At 42.3% G+C, this 16,477-nt stretch overlaps 1 protein-coding gene across 4 annotated transcripts in view; it reads right to left on the reverse strand.

Moving 5' to 3' along the window:
• RPAP1 (RNA polymerase II associated protein 1) overlaps window positions 5,235-16,477 on the reverse strand; it is a 40,640-nt gene continuing 29,397 nt past the window's right edge. For 2 of the 4 annotated variants that reach the window (XM_021401977.1, XM_021401976.1), the window contains exons 18-25: window positions 15,737-15,846; window positions 14,166-14,361; window positions 13,382-13,531; window positions 12,769-12,911; window positions 10,715-11,519; window positions 8,695-8,871; window positions 7,920-7,976; window positions 5,235-7,103 (exon numbers count right to left, since the gene is read on the reverse strand). In XM_021401977.1, the coding sequence (XP_021257652.1) occupies window positions 6,948-7,103; window positions 7,920-7,976; window positions 8,695-8,871; window positions 10,715-11,519; window positions 12,769-12,911; window positions 13,382-13,531; window positions 14,166-14,361; window positions 15,737-15,846 (1,794 nt within the window). In that variant the 3' untranslated portion in view covers window positions 5,235-6,947. Of the gene's footprint in view, window positions 7,104-7,919; window positions 7,977-8,690; window positions 8,872-10,714; window positions 11,520-12,768; window positions 12,912-13,381; window positions 13,532-14,165; window positions 14,362-15,736; window positions 15,847-16,477 lie in introns of those variants that run through there. The other 2 variants (XM_021401978.1, XM_021401979.1) reach the window with 2 other exon arrangements.

Here is a 16,477-nt window from a genome sequence, read left to right on the forward strand (position 1 = left end):
ATCCTGAAGGCGCACACAGCTTGATCTGCAGAAGGGGTGAAATACAGATGTAGCAAAATAGCAAGGGATTTTTACTTTAATAGAAGTGTAAGAGGACAATCACATCTGTCACCAGAAGAATTAAGCTTTGAAACCCTGTCTTAACATGGGCACGCCTGCACACACACAAAAAGGAATGCCTGGGCCAAGGTGTGCCTCTGGGTATTAACAGCAAAGGATGCCTTTGAATTGAGCTCTCCATCCAGAACTGTCTGCCAAGAGAAATATGCTACCATTTTGCAGTTAGATGAAGAGGAAAGCTTGTTATCAAAGAAGTACTCAATTATGGTTACTTTGAGCACTTACCTCCCACGATCCCTTGGCATTACCAGACTGAAGCAGTTTCTTATTGTGAAGTTTGCTTCTTTGTTGAACACAGAGGAAAAGCGCACATGACTTGCTTCTTTATGCACGCAACTTTCCGATAAGTCTTTCCCCTCTGCAGCCAGGAGATCACACCCCCCAGCAGGACTCCCTCATTCTCATTCCTGTTCCTCTCACACCAGTAGCAAAGCTGATGAGTCAGAAAGGCACCAGCGATGTTTAGCTTACAATATGCAGCAAGGAGAGAGGGAATATTTTCCAGCTACTGATTTAGTGCAGTTTGCTGCAGTAATATATGGTTACCTAAAAAACAAAGACTGAACTAAACCAATAACAACATTTATCATTCTCTAAGAACCTTGTTCCTATGTTAATTCATTCTTCATAAATATTTGATAAGGATGAACCATAAAGTAAGAATTTGATTTTAGGTGCAATTTGACACCATCACATATAAGTTCAATGTAGCATGAGAACAAAGTGGAAACATCAGCCAACTGGGAAAACCTTTTGCATCGGAACAACTGCCAGCCCAACAGTAGGGGGTGCTCTGACGGGGATCTCCTACATCATGCGAGATTACCCTAACCTCAGCCTATTGGTCTTTCTAGGGTGCATCATATTTTTTCTCTAATTTGGATCAGAAACTGCATGTTCCTGGCAAGGGTTTAATATGGCTATAAAATTGCATTTTCTGTTTAAACAGAGGCCAAGAACTCCATGCTAGCTACAGGCTTACTTCTTTCTTCCATCTGCAGTGAACTATAAGAAAGACCAAAATAAATATTTACAGAAGCCAGTAAGCAAAGACTGCTGGTTGAAAGGAAAAGGCAGGTTACAATATTAAGACTTGTTTCTTAGCCTCTAGAGTTACTTGGTAGCAGAAGGGACTAGTGAGCAGGCAATCAGTTTGTTGTCCCTAGGATAATACTGACAATTACACACTAACTCTAGAGGAGCTCTGCAAAATGCACATGAACGCATCTGCTAACTTTTCTAACAGTACAGTGCTGGGTTGTTATGGCACCAGCGTACACTAACAGTGAAACCACTTGATTCGTGAAGAACAGGAGTAGCTATCTACAAGTGCTGCTGAATAAAGAAATCCAGGTTCTGCATCCTACTTTCAGCTTGTAAATTCTTCTTTAACAAAAATAAATAATAATCCACCATTGAAATCTGAGCTTCAGAGATGACTATAAAAAGTAAAACTTGCTGATGAGAGCTCATGGCAAAGAAGAACAGTCAGCAAGCCCACACTTTCCTCCATAAATAACGTATAACAGTACCAAAAAAGAAAAAAATATAGAAACACACTAAAAACTTTACTTAACATTCCCGCCCCTCCCACTTCTTTTATCAGTGGACAGACAGGGGGAGAGCAGTGGCAGCTTCTGCCCAAATAACTTCATCAATCCAAACCTGATCAATCTTAGAGGAGACAGAACCAAGGGGAACAAAATAGAGCTGCCATCTGTGGCGTGCAGTACAACTAAAATTTTGTGAGCGAGCTGACGTGCATGTCAGACAAGAGATGCATGATACTTTAACAGAGAAACTTTTGTATCACTCTATATTTACTTTTCATAATCCATACGAAAGAAATATTGATGCCAGGAGCAGCAAGCTGATTTTCTGTGAAGAATACTAACAACTATCTTGACAGTTGCTGCACCACACATTAGCATGGCTGTCATAGAATCTTCACAGCACGACACAGATTAACCCTGCCTGAAACTACAGTTCACTACCAGCAACATACACCTGGAGGTAATTCAGAGTTCTTCACGTGCCTGTTCACTGCAGGGAAGCTGGACTAGATGACCTTTAAAGGTTCCTTTCAACTCTAAGGATCCTATGATTCTATGCCCTGGTACTCCAAAGAGATCAAAAAACATGCTGAACGCACACAGTGAGGGAAGCTGCTAACAAAAGCCTACCTGCACTGCAAGAGTCTAAAACATTGTTCTGGAGATATGCTAATTGATTTTGTGAGGTAAAAATCTTACTGTGGTGGAAACGATAACAGAAAAGTCACCTAATACACAAGCTCCAGTTTTCCTTTCAACAGACAAACCCAACAGATTAATTACTAAAGTGCCATCACATCTCTGACAGAACAGACCCAAATGGCGCAGTGCTTACACCACTTGCACAGTAGTCAATCCAAATCTTAAATTTACAGCCCTTTTTGTCATAAGGCTTCCAAGTGGGCACATCACGAGTGTCATTTATTGGCATCTGCTCAGACCTTCAGGCAAGGAGCCACCAAGCTTCCACGTGGAACTCAGTAGCAGCACCTCTGTTCCCCAGTTAAACTGTTGTGCTACCAAGTGCTTCTGCAGACAGCCAAAAGAGTGAGAAAAGATGAGAGGAGCTACAAGTAATAAGAATGAGGAAAATTAAGAACAGAAAGATAAAGATCAGAAGGGAAAGAAAGCCTGGTAAAAGACAGCTGGGAGACACAAGAGAAGAGTATAGGAAGAGAGGGACACAGGAGAAACAAGGGAACCACAACCTCAGCTTAGTACAAGAAGCCCAGGAGCAATGCAACCAAAAGCTGAGCCACCCTCCACGTTCCCCTATCTTGCTGGGTCCCCTAGTTGCTAGGACAAGGTTTCTCCTGCCAGAGGGTCCCAAGGCCTGCTAGAGCTCCCTCCATGTACCCAGGGACCTGCAAAGCACCCTGAAGCAAGGCCTCACTGAGGGCAGGGCAAGCACCGTGCTGGGGGGCTCAGGTAACCCTCCTTCTCTTACTGGGGAAGCATGAGGGAACATCCAGCATAGCCCAGAAACACAACCTTCACCTCAGCAGCACAAAATTCTCCAGAATCCCAACAAGAAGGCACAGGTGCCCTCCTCTTTGCCCACCAGGCACACACCAACCCAACCCCCACCACATAAAACACACAGTTCAATGTTACTCACCTAGCTCACAATGTCCACAGTTCCACCAGCCACTCCACACATCCAAAAGCAGATAAAATGGAAGAAATGCAGTGCTTTCCTCCTGCTTCTGCTGCTGATCCCTCTACAGCTCACAGAGGGCTGAGGTGCCCCCGGTTACCTACCCGGCCGCAGCTGCCTCCCCTCAGTGTGGGGGCTGCCCTTGGGGCAGCTGGCGCCACTCAAGGCATTCCAGAAAGTTCCACTCAGCCCCCTCAGTTCTGGACTGGCTGTTCCACCGGGAGCTGCACATGGGTGTGGAGGTCACCAGGGCTCACAGGTGGCCTCCAGAGCCAGGTGATGGCCAGTATCTGCTGATTGTACCTCAACAGAAAATGAAGAACTTGATCTGAAGGTGGAGCAGGTGTTGCTCGGTCTAAAACGACCTTCGTTGATTAGCAGCCTGTGCACCACAGTGACCACTCAGATCCAGGGAACCCCAGGGGATGTCTTTACAGGAGGTCCTCTGGTCAAAGATTTTTTTTTTTATTTTTATTTTTTAAAGTTTTTGAAAACTAGGGCAAAGGCCAGTAAATTACCATGAAGTTATTTATACAAGAGATATCAGAGGGCTACCTCTGTGAAAAGAGGGAATATATGAACTTCCAAAAACTAGAAGAAAACATATTTTGCCACTAAATTCGGCTGGGCTGGAAGCACAAGTTTGTTGTGGAGATCTGCAGGGAGAACACTGTAGAACTGCAAGAGCAAAAGCTGCCTTTCTGCTCTGCTGTGCCTAACACTGTAAGAGATGTGTCTGTCTAACCCATAGTGTATTTGTACACCCAAAACTTCAGCTTATTCCAACTTTCCATGATTCCATCAGTAAAAGGTGTTCAGGATTTGCCTGATACTAAGTAGCCAGACAGAAAGCATTAGTAAATAAATGGATTATTACATTCAACAGTCAAATGGAAGCGGTCAATAAATACAGTGGAATGCAACTACGTTAAGCATGGGTAGATTACTGTTTTAAACATCCCAAGCATTGCTTCTTACACTGGGCTTTTGATTTCTTCCTTGCCTAGCTCTCTCCTACAAGGTTCTGTCCTACCCCCACGCGGAGCACAGCTGCTGCTGAGCTGCCTGTTTCTCTGGGAGCTGCCTCAGCTCAGCAGAAGCAGGCCACGCCACCAAACCCAGACCCCAACCCAGGGAATTCAAACCACTCACACTGTGGAAGGGTCACACAAATCAACTCTGTTTCTTCCAGAGATAATTCTTAGCAACACATCACAAGAAAGTTTACTGAATACTCCACATTTTCTCCAACAGTATATTCAAAAACGCAAAGTTCAAACTGAGTATAAGGGTATTCTGTTTTAGACCCAGTTGCACTCCAAGTTGGAAAGTTTGTATACAAACTAGAGAAAGCAATGCCCTCTAGTGTTCTGCACAGAAATCTGGAAGAAGGCTCCCAAAAGCACCTTAGAAATTTCAAGCTTGGGGCTGCTGTAGTGTCTTAGTCACTGCCAAAGTTTTGAAAGCTTACAGCTAACACACAACATGCTTAAAGTGCTCTGCAAATAAGTGTGACAACAGAACAGTTTGGGATCCCTTTCTTCCTTCCATTTCTGATGCTTGCTGCAGAGCCCTGTCAGAATATGGAATTATTTTTTGGGTGTGCGCTGATGGCTTTAGGAGCATCTGGGAACAAGAGAGGACTTTTCAAAACTTGATCCTTTCCTCCTCAGTTCACAAAATAAATTTATTCCCATTACCTCCAAATAGTATCTGTGAAGTTCTTTTTTCCGCATTCCCATTGACACATGACAAGTCGCTACCTTGCTCAATGTACACACATTTGGCACTGTTACTGACTCACCACACCTCACAGCACGTGGCAGTCCCAGTATATTGATAAACTGCAAACAGAGATATGAAACTCTGAACAGGTTTAAATGAAGAGGAGAGCATTCTCATTGTTCCACAAAAACTACTGAGCTACCAAAATGTTTATTTACACCCCATCTACATTTCAAAACTCAACTGTGCAACACACAAAGGACTGGAAGAGGTTTTTAAAACTGGAGGTCAGAAAAGCAAAAGACAAAATCCTTGCTGAAGGCAGTTCTTAAATGGGCATCTAGGAGTCCTTACATTTTGTAGTGCATTACTCTTGAAAGACGGCTGCTAGGACTTTCACTATCTAAAATAAGAACTTGCACACCTTCAATTGAACTTTTAATCACATCAAATATTTTTAAAATAATTTAACAATAAAAATCACTGTTTTATCACTTGGTGCTTTTATAACCTTACATGCTATTTACTTCAGCAGACCAAAAACTGCAATAGAAAAAAATAACAAAAAAAAAGAATTAAAATAACACATCAGTTGCACCCATGTCCTATCTGAATTAAGGGGACAAAAAAAGGTGAAACTTATCTTCCAACCTAAAGGGTAACAGCAGAATTAGAAAATTGTCTGATAAGTAGAGAGAATCTTAAGTCTTCAGGCTAGACATCACCATGCACCTCTCAGAGGAATTTATTCATAATAATAGAAAAGAAATAACTCGTTTTGTTCATAAAAGTTCTTCAAACAAAAGCCTGCCAGCCTGACTGTTCTACAAGAATGACTGGATATAAATGAAATATCCCCCTCACTTAGATTACACTTAAAGAGTAAATTCTGAGCTTGACCTGGCACACATGATGAGCCTTTTAGGGCACTACACTTGCAGCCCTCGTGTTTGAGGCTGCAATACAGAGATTGAATGTAGAACTGCAAATAAACTTTCTTTTTTTTTTTTAAATTAGATCTAAACTTAGGAACTCTGCTTCAGAATTTAAATTGCATTCCCCTTTTCTTAGAAGGTAAACAATGCACTTTTTAGTTAAACAAGCAGATTTTTTTTTCCTCTAATGGGGAGTGATGAATACTAAGTACTCTGCCTACACAAAAAATGATTTCTGATCTTGTTATATGTGCAACTAAATAAGGGAGAAAAGAAAGCAGTTTAGGGGCTATCCAAAAGACAACCAAGGTAGAACGTCCAGTGTGTTTATACCACTGCATCAGGATCTGTTACTTGTTAGAGGTATGACACAATAAATCTGTGACTGATAACTTGCACAGAATACAACCCTCAAGAAAGATCCTGGAGAAACTATATTTAAGAAAAAAACCCTCAAAGGATCAGTTTCTTCCTTTCTGTGTTGTCATTCAATTTGCAGGGAGCTGTGGGGGAAAGGAACCATTCAAAATCCAGGACACAAAAAGGAAAGATAAAGATCTGGGGAAGACAGACATACTCATGAGAATTCACAATCCCCTGCCAGAATGAAAGAAACTTTTTTTTTTTTTCAGTCATTTTTGTTTATTCATCAGTCCAGTGCCTCTTAGACACATTCTCACCTCCTCCAGGATGAAGCAGCACAATCTGAAAGAGAATTCAGGAAAATGCTCTAGCATTCATAATAAAGAGACCACATACATACACATATTGCCATATCTCGGGAAGATTTGTGCTGCGCAGCAAGGCCGAGAGCATTCTATCAGTGCTCCACTTTGCAGAGATAACAAGAGTGTCAAAGAAAGACACAGTAACAAACTGAAATGCGCACAGTTTCATCAGTGAAGCATAATTTTCCTCTGTTCTTTCTCTTAGCCCTCCTCTTCTACGGGTGTTTGGCTATGAGAGTAGCACTGGTGCATTCTCTTTATTTTCTTTCTGTATCACCATCTGCAGGTACTTCAGTCGTATGGGAGGGAGTTGCTCATAAAGGTCAAATCCCAAAGGGCTCTCTGCATTCAGCAGTCTGTAGTAGAGAAGATGCTTTTTCAAGGTCTGAAGAAAGAAACAGCAGCCATTAGGCATGTCTTAAAAGTACAAATTTAATCTTTTCTCCTATTTCTGACACAACACAGTAAACTTGACAGACAATATAACTTTACTATGTCCAACATATTTAATTGCAACATCTTCAACAGAAGAGCTATTAAAAGTCAGTTTCATCCAAGAAAGTCTTTTGATTTGCATGAGTCTTCCTCCTCTGAACCAAACTCCACTGTCTCCTCAACAGTCCCTCTCAACGATCCCTTGCTAGAAGCCCAGATGGGGTTTTGAGTGGGAACTTGCAATGATGGACTGAACGCTGGGCACTAAACATAAATGGCAAAATTACACAGGTCTGTCACACAAATGATAAACTCTGGCAAGATCTGGTATGATAAGGCAGGATGGAAAGGTGAAAAGTAGAAACTTTATATCTGTTCTGTTCCTTTGTGGGGGAAGCATCCAACTAAATGTTAAGGGAGGTCCATGCTGGCTGCCTGTTCACAGCTGTACTAGAAACAGCCCTCTAGGACCTATCACTATGCAGAAAGAACGCTGCTCAGGCAAGAAGCATGGAAACAGAGTACAGAAGATTCATAGAATCATTCATCTATGTTCCAGCGGGCTCACTGTGTTGAGTTTAATTGTAACCAGAACTAGATAACACTACTGGTAGCTACTGCATGTTAAAAACCTACAGCTAATCTCATTCTCAAGTTAGCAACGTAGATAAACAAAAACTTCAAAACTCAAAATGCAAATCTGTAAGAGTATCATGCCTGAAAAACTCAAGCCTCAGTGGTGCACATTGATCCCAACAGACCTTACCTCATCCACCAAGAGCCAAGTCTTTCGCAGCATGCTTTTCCGAGCAGCATCAGCCTCCTAAGAACAAAGTACATACTTCAATTAATATGGCACAATGCCATCTCTGCCCACAGGCCATGCAGCACTCTAGAACAATGCTATACTTATTAAGATGATGGTTCAAAGAGCAGCTTGTTCCATCAAGAAAGCCTTGAGGTGGCAACCACTTGGGTCCTCCCTTTCCTCCTTCCCTTGACCTGAAATCCAGTTGACATCTCAACAATCAGGTAGAATTGTAGATCAGAGGAGGAAAGAGTTAGCACAAGGAACCAGTGCTGGAGACCCTGAGGCGACAGTAGGGCTTCTTCTTGGTTAACTTAGTGAGTTATTCAAAGAAGGTAAAAGGAAAAAGCACTCCACACCTTTAGATTGCCCCTGGCAGAGGCTAAATCTATTACAAGCACTCTCTGCCTGGTCAGCTCCTTCATTACCCATGCTTCAATCTTTCCTTTTGTACAGTCACCCACAGTTGCTAAATTAGATTCTGTTTCTGTAGGATTGGCTATGATTAGTGCAATCTTCTTAGGGTATAACAAACAACAGTGGCTGTCTACTGTCCCCTGTGTGGACTCCAATCTTCAGATCTCAGACAACTGCACAGTACTCTACACATACTTAAAATCTTTGTTTTCAAGTCCAGGGCGGGTGATTCATCAACAAACTGCAACGGAAGCTGAGGAATACCAGGTACAAACCCAAAGCTCCCAGCCCTAAAGCACTGACATTCCTTACCTACCTGAGTTGTGCTGTCTTGGGAGAAAATAAAGCTGTTCACATGAGCCACAGCCACCACATAAAGAACAGGGCACCAGGTGTTGCGCAGTGCGCCAGTGACCAATGTTCGGAAGTAATGTCGCAGGAGGTTCAAGTTATCCTCAGGAGGGGAAGTGTACCGCTCGAGAGGCACAGGAAACTGCAAGAAACCCACCCAAAAGGCAACATTATCTTTTGTAGCAGAAGCTAAGTAGTGAGGACTTCCCCAGCTGTTACGGCATGTGCTGCCATCTAACACAACACATTTCAGTGGCACAATCCCCATTTGGAGCAGGACCATTACTGCCCACGCTGACTGATGTGACATGCCTTTGACAAAGTGTCCGCAAGATCTCTTCAGCGGTACAGATAAGCGTTTTACCAGACAAGTGATGGTACTTGCTTTTTGGCACAGGTAGAAAAAGGTGTTTCAAAGTGAGAAGACAAAGTGCTTTCAGCAGCACTATATCTTCTGCTAATGTATCAGAGAGACTTACAACGGCCTATGCGTTTAGCAAGAAAAGGAAAGCAGATATATGTGCCAGAGCTATTGCTGCTGTTAAATTAAGCTTCCAACATTTTCTGATTTCACTGTCTAGCTTTGAAAAATAGATTAGAAAAGATTTTAATGACAACTTATTTTTGTTCACTTCTTCATTCTCCAGAAGTCCAAATTTTCTTCTTCTCTATTTTCACGAGTTCTCTCGGTCTAATATTACGTACTTCACTTTGAAGCGTTTTCTTTGCAAGACCAAAGAAAATCATTGATTCTACTCAATTCAGCAACAGTCTTCAGTGACAACACAGCACCTATGCTGAACTTTAGTCTTAGGCTACAAAGGCAATATTACTAAAATTTTTACTGCCCGCTATGGCTAAGTTAAACATACCTTCAGAGAAAACAAAGGGAAAAAAAACAGCCTCCTCCTAAAGTGATTTTGCTCAGATACTTGTGAAACTAGAACAGACATAGGGAAGTGCTACTGGAATTATCATGAGTACAGAGAGCTTATCACAAGAATCAAGCCGGAGAATCTTGGCTTACTTGGCTTAAGAAAAAAACGCTCATCTGGCCATAACATAGCAAAACTGGCTGCAGGGCCACTACAACCAGAACAAAAGCATTGCAATCACATGAGGCAAAGCATGTAAACTGCTGGTTCACAGTTTGAATTTTTATTATTATTATCTATTATTTTGCAAATGACAAAGAACTCAAAGCCAGATGAATTAAATCTTTTTTTGCTCTGCTCATTCAAAAGAAATGCACTCCTGCACTTCACAGATAAAACTTTCTCAGTGACTCAGTCAAGAACGCTCCAGTACAACCAACTGTGTAAACGTGGTCTTAGAGGAAAAATGTGTGTTTGTCCATGCATCGCACAGGAGAAGACTCTCACCAGGCTGAGAAAAGAGTTAAGGGAAAGGTAACTCATGCAAGAAGAGCATGAGATGCAGACAAGCCCTTCATCCACAGAAGCCATAAATTAGGAGCTTCTCAGCTACTTGACCAAGCAGGACATGGGACAGTGTCCACTGAAGACTGAACAATCTCACAGCTTCCACATTCCACATTATACATATTATCAGCTCTCAAAACTAAGTTCAGCAGCTTTCTGGAAAGGATTCTGTAACAAGGGCAATCTACAGGGGCTGGACACTGAAAGTCTGGAGAACAATCACATTGTTTCCCTCTCCAAGTCCCTCCTCCCATAAAAAAAAAAAGCCAACAGTATACACTGCTGTAATATTCCTCCATCAAAAAAACCAAACCAAACCAAAACAACATTGCTCTTCATTCCTACTTCATTTTACATTCCATGCACTGGATTTTCTTCAAGAACAATGAGAACTAGTATGTGAAGGAAGAATGATTATTTAACTGAACACTGAGGGATAAAGCAGTAGTAGTGCTGGAAGGATGACCAAACAGGGTTGGAGAAACACAGGCAAGAGCCCAGTATCTCAGAAATGTGCAGGCAACCACCATAAAATGTGATTACCTGCTGGAGTGGCACTCCCAGTGCCCGTAGGATACTTGTGTGCTCCCCAAAAAGAGAAAGACGCAGATGAACACTGAAACACTTCTGCAGAGGTAGAAGAACGAAGACTCCAAAGAGTGGATCTCCAAAGGAGACACCTTCAAACTGCTCCAGCAGGCTTATATAGAGATCATGGAAGGATGCCAAACCAGGGAGCGGAGCATCCAAGTTCAGGGAGTCCAAAGCCTTGGGCTGGCAATACACAGAAAGAAGTGCAGCTGTGTAACAGTGGATTGGTGCTTCTAGAAAGAGGTCACCACCTGTGAGGAAGATACACATAAGTCGTGCAAGTTTGGCAGCAGTAGGAATGCTCTGAAGGCTTTTAGGGCGCCAGGTTTCCAGCAACAAGACCCACTGAAGGTTCCAGGTCACAGTGTTGACTAAATCAAGTGGGAGAGAGTTCAGCACAGCCCCGCGTATCTCTGCATTCGACACTTTGTTGTAGAGGCTGATAAGTGGAAAGAATGGCCAGTCTGAAGGCAGGATAGGCCCTCTGACTTCAGGAAGCAGCATCGATTGGATGAGGTAATTCTGTCCTTGGTAGGATGCTTGGGAACGCACAAGGGCAGGCTGCAAGTGAAGAAAATGAGAGAGGTAGCAGGAGCGGATGGCAGGCAGATTCTGGTATGATTCTCTCAGCAGGGCACCACGAGTAGGCTTTGAAGAAGATGCTGCTGCAGAGCCAGGCTGTGACAGTTTGGCACTGGTACCCAGATGCAAGATATCGGAAAAGTCAGCTGCTTCTGGCCCTCCAGTTTTCCCTTCGCTTTAAGATAAAAGCAAATATCAGTCAAGAAAACGCCAAACACACACACACGCACACACACACACACACACCAAACAAACACCACCAACAACAAAAAAAACAAGACAAAAATTCAACTCTATGATCTCCCTGGATCAGAAAGAGTAGTGTTCACAGCAGTTGCAACGCTTTCTGCAGCATTCAGTTATAATAATACTGAGTGTCTATTAAGCATCAACTATCTTGATATCTACAGGAAATTCACAAACTACACTTGGAGTTAGCAACACAAATGCACTAAATGAAGAACTTCCATACAAAGCCAGTGGTCTGGTGTGGAGGCAGCAATTCCCTGTACAGGGAGACAACCTACTTAACAGCACAGTTGTCAGGGTGCTGAAGTGAAATACTGTATAGCATGTAAGGCCAACTTGAGTCATTAGGACAGCTCTCACAATTGTAGCTTTGCACAGTCAAGGGAGTCATACAGATCGGTAAACATAAATTAAGGCAGAGGGGCTGTCAAACTCATGTGCCACAATCTCAGATCAGACATTTATCATTGTCTCAGATTACTTGCCAAATTCTTGCAAAATGGCACACAGCAGGTATTTGCAAGGGGGTGGGTGTGGGGGAAGCTTTCCTTTTTAAAGGACAATTTGCTGGAGACGTGTGGTATTTCTTTGCAGCACACTGGTCCAATCTCCTACAGGGCTGCACCATGGCAAGTTTTAAAGTGATTGTGAGGAACAAAATAAACTGCTACCATTTTGGCCAGGAAGCATCACGTTTGAGGTGCTCCAGATTATTTCTGGTACAAGGCAGAAAACATCATAATCAAATCAGCAAAAACATTGCGTGAGAACTTGTACAGTAAGGGTTAAAGGAAGGTTTAGTAAGCTTTCCAGAATAGGTCAGGTTCCCTTGTGTTTCCTAGATTCACTACCATCAGTGCAGTAGATGCTGGACCTTAGTGAAAATCAGTTCTACCAGGAATCACTGGACTCTTGCCACTGAGGGGATCAAAAGAAACTGGTCATATTTCTCAACATGGATACAACCACGATAAATTTGCAACCACATTGCCGGTCTGACAAGAATGCTCCATGGCTTGAGAATATGCCAATGAGCGTCTAAAATTTGAATACAAGCCCTACTGAAGGTCAAAAAATATGACAAAGTTCCATTGCCAACATCTGCTTTTTCATCTTTTCCAAGTCTTCCCACGTACCAGACTAAAGGAAAAAAAAAAAAAAAAAGCAAAGCTTACGGAAGAAACTCTGGATTAAAGGCAAGATCCAGCAGGACCTCATAAGCCAGATGCTCGCTCCCTGGCAACAGACGGCTCAGCAATGCCATGGCAACGCAGTGATGGAGCGAGGCATGACGGTTGTAATCCGGACAAGTGCCTGCCTGCATGGGAAAGAAACAACAGATAAAACCACTGCACTGTTTGTCAACAAGACCATCAGCAAGGATTGTGCAGGGAGGGAGCTGAGGGAGAGATCTCACTGGAGAGTGAGAGGCTGAGGAAGACTGCAAGAACTGTCAGTATTCATATGGACATCTTTCTGCTTCCCTTGATTGCCCTAGACAGCAAGACGTAGCTTTCAGTAGTGTTGCTAGAAAAGTTGTTCTCACTCTAGCCCAAAGACAGGCAAAAATATAATTTTGCCATCTAAAGTATTTTGGATCTAAATCTCCACATCAGTAACTGTAAATATATTATTTGCTAATGGGGCAGAACAGTCAAGACAGCAGAAGACCAAACCTAGGTCAGCTATGTGGAAGAACACAGATGCAAAGACCAGCTGCCAAAGTTAGATAAACTGAAGTGAAGTCAACTCCTGGGGTGAAAGAAATGAAAGAACCAACAAGGATACCATTTTCCTAGCCAATACTAAAGCGAAGTACTGCAGATGATACTCATGGCGCAGTATCCACACAGACGCAGGAGTTACAGAGGGGTGAACAGTCTGCCAGCTTTGATGCAGATAATCCTTCAGGCCTTCAAAGCTCAGCACAGAGCTGTACTATAAAGGAAGCAGAAATGGAGACAAATGTTACTAACACAGTCTATGCTTGGAGAAAAGTAAAACAGTCCTCTCTGAAGTCTACCATCCTCTGCTTTCCCCTTAAGAATTCCTGTTGTCTGCCGCAAGAGATTTTCAGAAATAGCTTGATAAATATCTGTCCTTTTGCCTCAGTGCTCACACCTGCATTCAACATCAGAAGAATGAAGAAACCTTTTCAGCCACTGTAGCACTCATTCTTTTAATTTGATCTCATTTTTCTTTGCTATATAGCCTTCAACCATCCCTCATTCCTTGTCTGAGGCTTTATTTTCTTCAGCCAAACAGCTCTTTAACTGCTCTCAAGATTCTTTATAACTCCATTCTTTAAGCCTTGTCACGATTTGACACCTGCTCTATAATCCCAGCCTCCCAGCATCAACTGAATATGGGAATTCAAAGACTCACCTGTTCTGAAAATAGGGGTATTTCTATTTAAAGTACTTTGATATTTTTAAATTAAAAAATACACAAAAGTTCTATTTTAATAGTCCTGCTAACATCATTCTTAAGCCTGGGACGATACAAATACTAATTTCCTTCCCAAGCATACTACCATTCACATAGATCCCATAGTGAAAAAGTATATTCTCACCTTGCAGATCAGTCCTTTGTGAATATGAGTGATGCCATCGATGAGAAACAGGAGGGCAGTGAGGAAAGGAAAAGGAGACTTGGAGCCAAGTAGGCTCAGAGGAGGTTTGCCTCCAGTACAACTCAAAGATACAATGCTGAAGACAGATTCAGGTGCTGGAGAACAGGACAGAGGGTTGCACAGAGCAGAACACGGCCTGTGTGAACACAGAATGAAAGAGATCAGGTCAAAAACATTCATATTACTGAAAATTTATCCTGTAGGAATGTTACTATTCAAACCATGCCATACATTATGGGAAAATGGAAACCACAATGATTGCACAAGAGAAAGGAAAAAAACAAAACAGTATCAACAGTTGGTCAGGTAAGCACAGTCACACAGAAGTTCATGCCAGTGAGCTGTCACAGATTCTAGTCTTCAGCTAAATTGTTCATGATGTGCAGAAATACTGATGCAGCGATGCATCTCTGATGTCAAACATTTCAAAGCGTTGGATCTTGACTAAAGAAAATACAAATTTCGCCACATGCATATGTAATCCAGGGTAATAAAGCTGCCCACATACTTTGGACATTTCAAAAATAATCAGACTGGCAAAGCCAAAAAGCCAGCTTATATCTAAAACTGCCATTGTGAAAATGCTTCCTCGTGATCAGAAATTTTGGTGTTAGGAGCTTCAGAACTCACTTCTCAGTCATGAAAGAACATGGGCCACATTGGCGACCATTCAAATAGCACTTAAAACCAAAAATTTCAAGTGTCCCTTACATCAGACATTCTTAGAAGAAACTGGATGTTTCCCTTACTACAAGTTAAACTTTTCAGTTTACCCCGCTCTGGAGGACTGATTGCAGGGTGGCAGTGAGGCTCCCTCTACAGGAGAAAGAGGGAACATCTACAGCGTTGAACTGCCCAGAGCCTGAGATCAAATTTATGTTAACCAAATGTCTGCAGGGACAATTTGGTATCCAGCCTTTCACTCTCCTGCAGGGGCTTTCAAGGCCTTTGTGGAGCTCTGCAGGAACTTAGGTTATTTTATGAAAGTAGTTCATACACAGCATGTGAATGGTACATGCACTCCCACTGATGTTAGAGGGACTCAAATTGACGTTGCTTTGTTCTTGTTTTTAAACCCAGGAAACTAAAGAATAATCAAAGCCAAGAGCGACTAAAATCTTTTTGAAATTGATATAAAACACAGCTACACAGAAGGGTAGAGAGGCAGGCTTTGCAGCACCATCAGTAGGCAAGAAGGAACTGGAGTACCTCTGCAGCAGATGCCTTGTGTTATGAGGGAAGAAAGGAGAAAGAAGGGGCGTAGACAGAGCCTTACTGCACCATAATTCACCCAGCTTTCAGTATCACATATACGAGGTATACATGTAAAGGGTAAATAAATGGGAAGGGAGAAAATCATCTAAAGCATAACTGTGCTTTTTGATGTATTCTAGGCCAACATCAGAGAATTTCTTTGCTGTGAGTGGATTCCCAGCCCCTGGAACCACTGTGTTTTGTGCCTTCCTGACCACCCAGTGCAGTATAGAAATGAAGCAATGAAATAATTTTACCTGAGCAAATCCCACATGCTGTGCATGGCTGGCTGGCTGAGAAGGGGCTGCAGCACCTCAGATGTCAAACGTTCCAATTCCTCTAAGCAGTCAATTGGATTGACCGATGGCTGCATAAAACATGGGAAAACAGGGGAATGCAAAAACACATGCTGATTTAGTTATTTTCTCTTTCGATGCCGTTTTGACACACCGCATCATCTACGTATCAGTACTGCTATAGATTAGAGTATGGAAGCTGAGAGCTGGCACCTCAAGGTGTCCTCATACTCAAGTATTAGAATACATCAGAGACAATTCTTATTTGGCTGGAAGTAAGGTATGGGATCTTTGGGAGCAAGATTCCCTAAATGTAAACTTGCTCTATGTGGTTGACACCCCCACTTCTTAACATACCACCTATATGTGGATCTTCTCATTTAACTTTAAGAAAACACAAAGGTGATCAGCACTACCTTGAGAAAGCAGACCGGCATCATGAGGGTGTCAGGAAAAAAAATAAAAATAATAATATTCAGCTGTACAGAGTGCAATTGACCTACCCATCAAGACAAGGCTGTGGATGAACACTGCACAGAGGAGGATCTGTGGTTTTTAGAGAACCATCCGAATTCTTCTGACCCTAGTAAGCAATATTCCAGATTGAACAAACAGGCTGGCATTTTTTTTTTTTAAACTATACTTTGCCTTTGTTAGAGAAATACTCATTGCCATAACAAAGATCTGATTTTCCCCCAGGTG

Source organism: Numida meleagris, chromosome 6 (assembly GCF_002078875.1).
Source record: "Numida meleagris isolate 19003 breed g44 Domestic line chromosome 6, NumMel1.0, whole genome shotgun sequence".
In the NCBI taxonomy this organism is placed as follows: Eukaryota; Metazoa; Chordata; class Aves; order Galliformes; family Numididae; genus Numida; species Numida meleagris.